The following is a 12,746-nucleotide window of genomic DNA, read 5'->3' as shown; positions in this document are numbered from 1 at the left end:
GCAATAGCACAGGTTGTGCCGGAGATTCAAGAACATTCAAATGAGGTAAATAAGGTGACCCTTGAATGATAAACTAGTGATATTAGCAACCATTATACTAAATCAACTAGTTGTACGTAAATGCTTGATTTATATCATAGGCAGGTAGATGTTCCCACAAACAGTTTTTCCTTTTACTCTTTTTATAGGTAATTTAGTGGATACTCTGTTCTGATCCCATCTGACACCAGTCAGGTATACAGTTTTAAGTTAATCAGTCAGTGACTGACTGACTGAATGGATATTACTATAGAGTGAAAAGAGTTGAGGTATTTATCTTCCCATCATTTCTTATTTCTACTTATGTCACCCAGAGTGCTTCCCTTATTATGGCCAATGTCTCACTATTTTACTATTCTGCAGTTAATACCTTCGTGCCTCAGTTTTCTCATATATAATTTAGGAGAGTAATTATATCTGCCAAATAGAGATGCTGTTCATATTATATTCGTTAATATGTGCAAAATATTATACGTTAATGTGCAAAATATTAGAACAGTAAGTGGTATATAAAAAACAAGATATAAGGATAACTATGACTGTACAGAAATTTATGGTTTTTCACTTCTTCTTATAAGGCAGTAAAAGTCTAGTTCTAGATCCAAATTCCCTTGTGTGAATACTTTTCTGACCATAGTTTCTTTGTCTATAAAAGAAGGATATCACAGTATCCACCCATTAGGATTTTGTGAATTAACTTAGCCAACACATGGAAAGTACTTATAACACCATCATACACATAGTAAGATTTTAAATGTTAGCTATTGTTTTAGGTGTTTGAGTGGATGACTCTGAACCGAATTGATAATTGCCCTGAAATTCATTTGATTAAATGTTGAAATTTAAATGTTGAAAGATAAATAATAAATATTGTTACTGGTTCAATTTTAATTAATTGCAGATATATTCTATTGTTTTAGATACACTATATTTTTAAGAAACAGAAAACATAAAAAAAAAGAAACAGAAAACATATACAGTGTATAGAGAATTCTGGCTCAAAACTGCTCTCCTCTACAAATTTAAAGGACTCCATTCTCTTATCTTGTAAGAATAGATTCATGACCAGCTTCTCGCTTGAGATATAATGAGTCAAGTCCAATGCCAGCCTTCTCTGAGGGCCAAAGGAATAAAGCTCCAGATGGAATTATTTTCCAATGGGAAGATACGATAAAAGCCCATGTTATAAACTAAGTTTACACTTAAATTTAGCAAACTGTGCAATCTTATGTTTTAATTTATAATGTGTCGACCATAAAACCTAGTTTTGTTGAATGGCCAGAGAGAGACTGTGATAGAATAGAGTGAGGCATACATTTTGGAAGGAAGGGAGGGAGCAGAGAAGGAAAGGAGGAAGCAAGAAAGGGAGGAAGGGGTGAGGACGCAGGGATGGAAGACAGTCCATAGCCTCTAAAAACTTGAAGCTTTATGGTAACTGGTCAAACTAGAGTTCCAACAAGGACAGATTGTTCCCGGTGGAAAAGATACATTGTTTTGGCAAACTAAAAAAAGAAAAGGCAGGGGCACCTGGGTGGCTCAGTTGGTTAAGCTGCAACCCTTAATTTTGGATCAGGTCATGATCCTTCGGTTTGTGAGTTCAAGCCCCACGTCGGGCTTGCACTGACAGTGCAGAGCCTGCTTGGGATTCTCTCTCTCTGTCCCTCCCCCATTCTCTTTATTTCTCTGTCTCAAAATAAATAAATAAACTTTTTTTTTAAGTTTTTTTTTTTTTTTTAAGAGAAAAGCCTGGGTTAATCTGGAAAGTTTCCATGTGGGACTGAAGTAGAGGCTCAGCTGACCCCTACATGTTGGCCGTCAGGACTCCTGAGAAACGACTGGTAGTAACTTTGCCCAGCTCGCTATTTGGCAAGAGTCTGGTTCTCCGAGTAGTGGATCTGAAGCAACTCCCCAAAGAATTTCAGAGAGGAATTTCCCCTCTACCTTCTTTCTATCCCAGAAATGTGGACCACTTGAGTGAATACTTGCCTCAAGGCCAATTTCACATCCTTGTTTCTCAAGGTGTAAATCAAAGGGTTAAGAGAAGGAGTGACAATGTTATTTAACACCTGAATAACAGAATCTAGCCAGGGGCTGGAAGCGGGCCTGAGATAGATGAGCATCACTGGACCGTAAAACAAGAAGATTGATATCAGGTGGGCACTGCAGGTGGAAAAAGCTCGGCGCCTGCCTGCAGAGGTGCCGATTTTCAGTATGGAAATGACGATGTGGCCGTAGGAAGTAAGGATAAGGAAAAAGCATGTCAGAGTCACAACATCCACGTTAGTAAAACTCACGGTCTGGGCTAGAGAGGTGTCTGCACAGGCCAGCGGCAGCAGCCCTGGGATATCACAGAAGAAATTATCCACCTCATTGGGGCCACAGAAGGGTAACTTAAAGACCAGAAACGTGAGGATACTTCCATGTAGACAGCCGCCCAGCCAAGTGCCCAACATCAAGCCGGTACGCACCCTGTGGCTCATGATGACTGTGTATCGCAAAGGGTGACAAATAGCCACGAAGCGGTCATAGGCCATCACCGTGTACAGGAAGCACTCAGTGCCACCCAGGAAGTGGTAGAAGAAGAGCTGGCAGGCACAGCCCTGGTAAGAGATGGTCCGGCTTGGCCCCGTTAGGTAGAGCATCATTTTGGGGGAACTCACTGAAGGGAAAAATATGTCAAACACAGACAGGTTTCCCAGGAAGAAATACATGGGGGTGTGCAGGTTAGAGGAAACCAGAATGGTGAGGAAGATGAGCAGGTTCCCCAGCAAGGTGAAGAGGTAGAAGGCCAGAAAGAGGACAAACAGCATATTCTCCAGCCCTTCAGTATTTGGAATTCCCAACAGGGTGAACTCCGTCACAGAAGTGTAGTTCTGCATGTTTGTGCCTCGGGGGGTCCTGGAAAAGTACAGTGGTAATCGTGATGTGAGACCACAAATAACTGTGAAAATCTCTTCCTAATAGAACTCTTTCTGAGGTGGTGGCTACAAGCAAAGGGAGGTCAAAAAGGGAAAGGAGACCCACGCTAAATCTGGCCTTGGAGCTAAGTCATATGTCACATTTGGCCTCAGTTTTTTCATATATTAGATTAAGTAGCAGAATAATTTATCTTTATAAACCGCTCGCAGGAATCAACTCTTTCTAAATTTATTTATTTATACAGAGAGAGAGAGAGAGAGAGAGAGAGAGAGAGAGAGAATCCCAACCAGGCTCTTTGCTGTAAGCCTGGAGTCTGACATGGGGCTCACACCCATGAACCATGAGATCATGACCTGAGCCAAAATCAAGAGTCAGACACTCAATGGACTGAGCCACCCAGGAATCAGCTCTTACTCCCATTTTTATATAGTTTCTCCCAATCTGATTTGTTGTCATACAAACTGGCATGTTTCAGAATCCTCTTCTCCATGGAAAATTTGTCATCAGATGACAATCTCATTTTAATATCAGGATGTCATAATTAGTTGGTGGTAAATAGGCCAAACTGTGCATAATTGTGGTAAATAGGCCAAATATATGCACATAAAAATGTGAATCTACATAGAAATGATACACACTTGCCTATTATTACTTTCCACAACACTCTTTCCATTCTCCACTGTTTATATTCAAGGAAAAGGTATACAATTCATATTTATTACTTACCCACACACATACAAAAATTGGACTGAATCTAGAAGAAGGCATTAGGTAACAGAAGATAATAGAAATAACTACTTCATCTCACTAGAAATGTATCTCTCTACAGCTAGACTTTATTTCTATACTACAGATCTCACAAATTTAAATTTCAATGACATTAATATCATTTAGCTTTATTAATTAATGTCAGTAGACAAACCTTTAAAAAAAAACCCCTCAGTTATATTTTCAAAAGGACAGTATCTCCTGTTCACTCTGTCCCATTTTATGTTAGGCTTCCATATCTGTCATTGGATATAACTGATTTCCCTCTGTGATCAATACTTGTTCATAGAAGATAATCTGATAAGTTTATACCAGTTTATAAATTGCTGATCTGTTACTGTTTCCTACATTATTTCCATTTCACAAGGATCAAGTCTTATGTTATGGATAAAAATCTCAGTAAGTAGAATTTCTGGAAAGATTAGAGAAGTAGAGGAAACAGGACCTCTTCAGACCATTCTTGAAATCAATCTTTGTAGCCAGGACCCTGTAGAAAGCTTGTCCTGCTCCAAATGCTTGAATGGGTTTTTATTCCAGCAAAAATAAAGAGACAAAAAGACTCTTTTGCAGCCCAGAGTGCAATTTAAACATTGAGCTTGGGCCATGGCAATCAATCTAATCTCACAAACATTCATTTTTTATCAACATGCTAGACATATACAGATAAATAAAATAAAGTATTCTCCCTGTGAAAGTTCATCTAGAGTTATATAAAATTGGTTTATAACCCTCACTCTACCTCTACCACTTGCTAATGCTGGGGTCATAAGCAATTTACTTAACATCTCTGGGCCTCATCTCCTGCAAAAGAGTAATGAATCATAATATTGTCTGCCTTATAAGGTCTTTGTGAGGATTGAATGACATAATGAGCATGAAATGTTTAGCTCAGTGCTTGGCACTTAGTGGTAAATGTTCAATATTAGTTTCATCCATGTAAGACTGTGATAGTGTAGGTGATACTATGGTAATAACAAAAGCAGATGTGATGAATATATAAAGTGGGCTTAAAAAAGGATCTGTGAGAGGGGCGCCTGGGTGGCTCAGTCGTTGAGTGTCTGACTTCAGCTCAGGTCATGATCTCGTGGTTTGTGAGTTCGAGCCCCGCGTCGGGCTCTGTGCTGACAGCTCAGAGTCTGCAGCCTGCTTCGGATTCTGTGTCTTGCTCTCTCTCTGCCCCTCCCCTGCTCATGCTCTGTCTCTCTCTGTCTCAAAAGTAAATAAAACGTTAAAAAAAAATTAAAAAAAAAAGGATCTGTGAGATTTCAAAAAGCAGAGAAAACATAAATATAGTCAACTGATCTTTGAAAAAGGAGCAAAGGCAATACAATGGAGAAAAGGTGGTCTTTTAAACGAATGTATCTGGAACAAGAGGGCATCCATATGCAAAACAAATAAATCTAGACACAGACTTTATATCCTTGACAAAAATTAACTCAAAATGAACCACGGACATGAATGTGAAACGCAGAACTATTAAATTCTTAGAAGATAACATAGGAGAAAATCTGGATGACCTTGGGTGTGTACCTTTTAGATACAAAACCAAAGGTACCACCCATGAAAGAAAATGAGGATAAGCTGAACTTTCATTATCATTTTTTAAAAGTCTGTTTTGCAAAAGGGCACTGTCAAGATAATGAGAAGAGTAGCCACAGACTGGGAGAAAATATTTTACAAAAGACACATCTGATAAAGGGTCAACATCCGAATTGTATAAAGGACCGTTAAAAATCAAAAATAAGAAAACCAACAACCCAATTATTAATTGGGGCAAAGACCTTAATAGATGCCTCATCAAAGAAGAGGTACAGATGTCAAATGAGCATATGAAAAGGTGTTTTGCATCATATGCCATCAGGGGAATGCAGATTAAAACAACAATGAGATATTACTACAAACCTATTAGAATGTCCAGAATCCAAAATAGTGGCAACACCCAATACTGGTAAGAATGTGAAGCAACAGGAACTTTCCCTCATTTCTGGCAGACATGTAAACTGGTGCAGCCACTTTAGAAGACGGTTTGGCAGTTTTTTACAAAACGAAATGTACTCAGGGCTCCTGGGTAGCTCAGTCAGTTGAGCATCCAACTTCGGCTCAGGTCATGATCTCATGGCTCGTGGGTTCAAGTCCCATGTTGGGCTCTGTGCTGACTGCTCGGAGCCTGGAGGCTGCTTTGGTTTCTGTGTCTCCTTCTCTCTCTCTGTTCCTCCCCCACTTGCATTCTGTCTCTCTTTCTCTCTCAAATATTAATAAAAGATCTTTAAAAATTAAAAAAAAAAACCCTAAATTTACTCTTACCATATGATCCAGTAGTCATTCTCATTGGTATTTATTCAAAGGAGTTGAAAATGTATGTCTACACAAAACCCTGCACATGGTTGTTTCTAGAAGCTTTAGTCATAATTGCCAAAACTTGGAAACAGCTAAGATGTCCTTCAGTAGGTGAATGAGTAAATAAATAATGCTATATCCAGAATTGGAATATTATTCACCACTAAAAAGAAATGAGCTATCAAGCCATGTAAAGATACGGAGGAATCTGGGGCGCCTGGTTGGCTCAGTGAGTTAAGCACCCCACTCTTGATTTAGGCTCAGGGCATGGTCTCGCAGTTCATGAGATGGATCCCCGCATCGGGCTCCATGCTGACAGTGCAGAGCCTGCTGGAGATCCTCTCTCTCCCTCTCTCTCTTCCCTTCCCTTGCTCATTTGCATGCAAGCTCTCTCTCTCTCTCTCCCTCTCTCAAAATAAATAAGATAAGCTTCAAAAGAAGATATGGAGGAATCTTAAATGCATATTACTAAGTGGAAGAATCCAATCTGAAAAGGCTACATACTGTATAATTCCAATTATGTGACATTCTGGAGACAGTAAAAAAAAGTCTGTGGTCACCAGGGTTTGAGGACAGGGAAGGGATGAACAGGTAGAGCACAGATTTTTAGGGCAGTGAAAATACTCTGTGTGATACTATAATGGTGGATAGATGTCATTATATATTTTCAAAACCCATGGAATGTACAGAACTGAGTGTGGACCCCAGTGTAAACTAGGGGCTTTGAGTAATCAAGATGTGTCACTATAAAGGTTTATCACTTCACAAATGTACCACCTGGTGGGGAATGTTTGATAATCGAGCAGGCTGTACATGTGCAGGGGACTGTGGTAGATGGAAAATCTCTGTATTTTCTATGCAGCTGTGCTGTGAACCTAAATTTCCTCTAAAAAAATAAAGTCTTTCTAGGGGCGCCTAGGTGGCTCAGTCGGTTGAGCATCCGACTTGAGCTCAGGTCATGATCTCATAGCTCGTGAGTTCGAGCCCCATGTCGGGCTCTGCGCTGACAGCTCGGAGCCTGGAGCCTGCTTCAGATTCTGTGTCTCCCTCTCTGTCTGCCCCTAACCCACTCGCATTCTGTCTCTGTCTCTCTCAAAAAAAAAAAAAAAATTAAAAAAAAATTTTTAAATAGTGTCTTTCTTTAAAAAAGAAAAGAGAGAGACACCCAGATCAGGAAAATGCTATTTTCATTAGATCCACAACAGAGTATTATGTAAATATACTGGCAAAATTAAAAGATCTCTCTATAGGCTGGAAGTGCATAAATTCTCCCTTTAATCTGAACCTTTCTGTTTCTAGATCAGCAACCAAATTCACAAAGATATCTGGTCCAAGCTTTGCCCTAGGCAAAAGTGTAAATTTCACAAATTACCTTATATCCACTTTCAAAATGCTTCTCAGTCCTCCCCTGCAATCCGCACTCAATGCCTCCTCTCCATCCAAACCTATTCTCAAGAAAGAATGTGACATCAGTCCAAAAAAAAATTTCTAAGGATAGATGTTGCATAATCATAAAGTCATTTGGAAAAGTACTGAATTCCCATCACAGAAGATTTTTAAGCAGAATCTATAGGCTCATCTCTTAGGGAAATTAACAGAGGAATTATTCTCCTGCTGCAAAGAAGGCAGACAACATGTTTTCTTCCAACTTGAAATTCTACAATTTTATATTATTAGCTTTTGATAAATTTTGTGTTGCACTATCACCACATTTGCATTTTAAGCCTTCGTCTTAAATGAAGGAATGAAAATATGCCTGTTGAAGGAAGTTCTCTTATCGATAAAAGAGTGGGCTGATATTGATAAGCTGTTGCAAGTGGAGATAATTTCTGATTTTTATACTCTCTGTAAAGCAGAATTCACAAAGATTCTATCCCCTTCAATATCCCACCGTCCCTCCACACACCATTCTCTGCCTTCTCCCCTTCATTTCTTTCAGTGCAGACTTACTAATGGGTCATTGAACTCAGCCACATATAAGAATTTTCTTAAGTTCCGCGATTCTCCTTCTTCAGTTGAGCAGGGGAAATGACCGGGACAAATACAGAGTAGAAATAAGACACAGAATGGAAAGAGTCATAAAAGAAGAACATCTGTTAAATAGAAGCAGGTAAAGTTTTAGACACATGCCAGCTGATGGAAAACCCATCTAACATGATAGAGACGTTTTTCTGGCCTCTAGGCAAGAAGAATGTGTTCCTAAAGCTAAAATTCTATTTTAGCATAAGATGCCTTGAACCCAAGACACATAGATTCCACGCTCAGCCCTGCTATGCAGTCTGGTCCTGAAATTTCTGGATTTATATTTGCAAACGGGAGAGTTCCTTTTGAGACAGTATCTCCAGTGGCCCACTACTCAGACGTACTGAGCATGAATGAGCAAAGGGAATAATTAGGGCCTTCGTCTCTTTCCTCATGCCTCTCTCCCATCACAAATCTCATTATTTCATAATAACATATATTCATTGTAAAAGTAGCATTGCAACCTTATACGCCACTTGGTCAATATTCAAAAAAGCAAGACAATACACCGTACTTCCTCTACCTTAACATTAGCAATGTTAACAGTTTAGTGTTTTCTTTCCAATCACTGAACCACGTGGTTAGGGTATAGTTTTCTTAAGTTTATTCATTGATTATTTCTGAGAGAGAGAGAGAGTGAGTGTGTACACAAGCGGGGGAAGGTCAGAGAGAAAGAAAGAGACACAGAATCTGAAGCGGGCTCCAGGCTCTGAGCTGCCAGCACAGAGCCCGACACGGGGCTCAAGCCTGTGAACCCCGAGATCATGACCTGAGCTGAAGTTGGACGCTTAACTGCCTGAGCCACCCAGGCACCCTGGTTATGGTATATTTTTAACTGCTTCCAATCATACCACATATGCAGTGTTGCAAGTCTACCTTTTAATTTCTATTTTTAAATTAACAGTTTTCCTTATACTTCCTAAAACAAGTAAAGCAGGTAGGCAGGTAGATAGGTATACATACAAGGTACACTGTGATGAAACTCTGAGTTCATATGGTTATCTATACTTGAGACCTTATTAAAACTAAGCTTACCTAGGGCACCTGGGTGGCTCAGTCAGTTCAATGTCTGAGTCTTGACTTCAGCTCAGGTCATAATCTCAGGGTTCGTGAGCTCATGTCGGGTTCTGGGCTGACAACAGGAAGCCTGCTTGGGATTCTCTCTCTCTCTCGTCTCTCTCTCTGCCTCTCCCCCGCTCATGCTCTGTCTCTCAAAATGAATAAATAAACTTTTTACCAAAATAAGCTTACCTAAATAGAAATGCTGTAAAAATTATGAATATTACGTTTTTTTAAGATTATTGTCAAATTATGTACTTTGTTGGCAGTAGTGTTTAGGAGAGCCAGGTTTACCAGCACTACATAATAACGTTTTCAAAAGTTGTAAAGATTATTTCGTAAGCAACTGACAACCAACTATTTTTTAATATTCATTTCCAGTAACTCTTAAGGCTTAACATGTTTACAAGCTGTCTATTTATGATTTTTCCTTAAAGCAACTGAAACAATGTGTTGATGTAAGGTTAGACAAATAGACAAATGGAATAAAAGAGAAAACACGAAAACATACTTCCTGGATATATGGATAACTGACGTTAAGTCAAAGGTGATACAGAAGATCATGCAGAAATTTTTTTTCAATAAATTATGCAACTCGATCAATAAGGAAAAGATAAATTTAATCTCTTACCACATACCGTATACAAAATCAATTCCAGGGTTTCATAAATTCAAATTTGTAAGGCAAACAGTGCAACTTGTCAAGTTAAATTGGGGAAAGTATTTCTGACCCAGATATAGAAACCAGTAACAACAAAGTAAACATTGATAATTTTTGTTACTTTCAAATTGAAAATAACATTAAAAGACTAACAAAGAAAACCAAAAAGAAAAAGTGAAAGTCAGAGATGTTATTTACAGCACATATTACTAATAAGGACTCAGATTCAAAAATATGTAAAGAACTCCTAGAATACGTATTTTATTATTTTATTTTACTTTATTTCACTTTATTTCTAGTAAGTATATTGTAAAAGTAAGCAATCCAATATTAAAGCAGGCAAATGACTTGACCAGTTTTCACCAAAGAAGAAATGCAAATAGCCAATAAACAACAGCAAAAAATCTGCTCCATCCCTTGAAGAAATAAGGAAATGAAATTTTAAGTTGCAATGAAATTTGCTTAAAGTAAGTGTCAAAATCATCAATTACTGGAACTTTCACATTACATGAAGGGAGTATAAATTTATAGAACCAAAAAAATTTATAGAACCACTTTAGAAAATAGTTTATCATTTTCATGTAAGGTGAGAGATATTTTCCTCATAAGACAGAGAGTTCTCTATAGAAATCCATACACATGTAGATCAAAATAATGTATGAGTATTCAAGGCAGAATTTTTTCAATAGCTAAAATGCGAACACACAAATGCCTACCAAAAGTATGCTTTACAATGGAATAATACACATCAATATAAGGAATGAATTTACAGTGATGTATATCTATATGTACATGTCACTGGAACACAATTTTAAATAATAGAAAATGGGCATTAAATAGTAGTACATGGTTCCACAAATATAAATTTTAAAAAGGCAAAGTTATTGTCTAGTTAACATCAAAATTAATAAGAAATCAGAATTACTATAGATGTCATAATAGTTGAGTGGGAGAGGGCTGGCTTCAAGGAAAGGTCTGTGAAGGCTTCAAGGTTGCTGGCAACATTTAACTTCTTAACTTGGACGGTGGTAACGTACGTGTTTGCTTGACAATAAACTTTAACTGTACATTTATGCTTATGCACTTTTATCTATATAAGTTATATTTCACAGCACAAGCAAATGAGTAAATTAGAAATTAAATACAATTTTAAAATTTTATGCGATTTTAAGTAAATTAAAAATAAAAACAGTTTAATTAGAGGTTTTTCATTCTGGCCTGTGATATGATAACAGGAACAGGGTTTATTCTCCCACCATAAATATAGAACTTGACCAAAAAATATACACATGGATATTTTCATCTATTGGACAACAGGCAGCACAAGACTGTAATCTCTGACAGAGGAAACATAAATGTGAGCACTTATGCTGGGAGGCACGTTCTGGACCATGATATGAAAAGAGATACTCTTGCTGAATACCAATTTGTCTTTCAGAAAATTGAAGAACTAAGATGTCCTATACATTCTAGCATTAACCTTGATACAAAAACTAGTCAAAGACATTGCAAGAACAGAGCTACTGATTAATATCCTTTAGAAACACAGATGCAAAACTTCTTAACAAAATTTTACCAAATCAGGTCCTTTATATATGAAAAATAACTATACCTCATGATCAGGTGGGGTTGATTCCAGGAATGTAGGTTTGGTTTAACATTAAAATTCAAGCAATATATTTCACCATATTAACAAACTGAAAAAGGAAAGCTATAGTATCATCACAATAGATGCAGAAAATGCATTTGACAAATCCCCAAATGCATCCCAGATAAAAACTGCAGCAAATTAGGAATGGAAGGGTCAACCTATTAAAGAGAAAAACAAAAACAAAAAATTACAAAAAACCTTACACCTACCATCATACTTAATTTTTAAAAAGCAACATCTTCTGCCTAAAATCAGGACCAAGACAAGGAAGTCCACACTCACCATTTCTCTTCAACATTATATTAGTTTCTAGAGGTAAGAAAAAGAAATAAAAGTCATCCAGATTATAAAGAAGAAGTAAACTATCTATATGTGTAGACAACATGATCATCTATCTATATAAAAAATCTGATGGAATATCTAAAAAAGCTATAAGAGCAAATGAATGAGTTTAGGCAAGTTGTAGGATATAACTATTATAAAAAATCAATTGTATTCCTACTTAGTCACAATGAATAATTACCATTTAAATTAACATCAAGAAGGAGCGCCTGGGTGACTTTCGACTTTGACTCAGGTCAAGATCTCACAGTTCATGAATTCGAGCCCCGCATCAGGCTCTGTGCTGACAGCTCAGAGCCTGGAGCCTGCTTTGGATTCTGTGTCTCCCTCTCTCTCTGCCTCTCTCCCACTCGTGCTCTATCTCTCTCTGTCTCTCAAAAATGAATAAACTTTTTTTTAAATGTTAAATAGTGTCAAAATAAAAAATAGTGGTAAATCTGACAAAAGATGTGCTAGAACCTGAACATGGAAATTATACAACATTATTGAGAAAAAAGAGATACCCAGTATTCGTGGTCAGATATTGCTAAGATGCCAATTCCCCCAAACTGATGTATAGATTCAATGCAATTCTAATGACACTGTCAGTGGGCCTTTTTGGTATGATTCTAAAATTTACACAGGCATATAAAAGACCTTGAATAACAAAAACAATTTTTTAGGAACAATGACTTTGGAGAAGTGGTCCATTGGTAGCACAAGTTCAGGCCCAATGATGAACTTGTGTTTGTCACAAGGGCATGGGGCTCCGCCCTTCTCTAGTCTTTGTTAAAATATTACCAGAAGTCCCAAGAATGTGGGACCAAGAATGGGTGGCCTTAGCTTGCCTTTACCCGTGTGCAAACAACCACCAGCGCAGAATTCTTGATGGTTTCAAGTTCTGGCTCATTCATCACCTAGAACGCCACTGGGTTTTAGTGAAATAAAAGGCTAAAAAACTAAATCACT

At 37.7% G+C, this 12,746-nt stretch overlaps 1 protein-coding gene across 1 annotated transcript; it reads right to left on the bottom strand.

Annotated features, from left to right (window-relative positions):
• Positions 1-1,976: 1,976 nt before the first annotated feature.
• On the bottom strand, positions 1,977-2,918 carry LOC101095281 (putative olfactory receptor 10D3). The gene has a single exon (XM_003992505.1). It carries the CDS (start codon positions 2,916-2,918, stop codon positions 1,977-1,979), a length of 942 nt encoding a protein of 313 aa, XP_003992554.1.
• Positions 2,919-12,746: the final 9,828 nt, after the last annotated feature.

Source organism: Felis catus, chromosome D1 (genome assembly GCF_018350175.1).
Source record: "Felis catus isolate Fca126 chromosome D1, F.catus_Fca126_mat1.0, whole genome shotgun sequence".
NCBI lineage: Eukaryota > Metazoa > Chordata > Mammalia > Carnivora > Felidae > Felis > Felis catus.
Note: the sequence above shows the minus strand (reverse complement) of the source record. Positions and strands in the feature narration are given on the sequence as shown.

Excerpts from the sequence above, each read along its gene's own strand:
- LOC101095281 (XM_003992505.1), bottom strand. The coding sequence starts at position 2,918 with ATGCAGAACTACACTTCTGTGACGGAGTTCACCCTGTTGGGAATTCCA.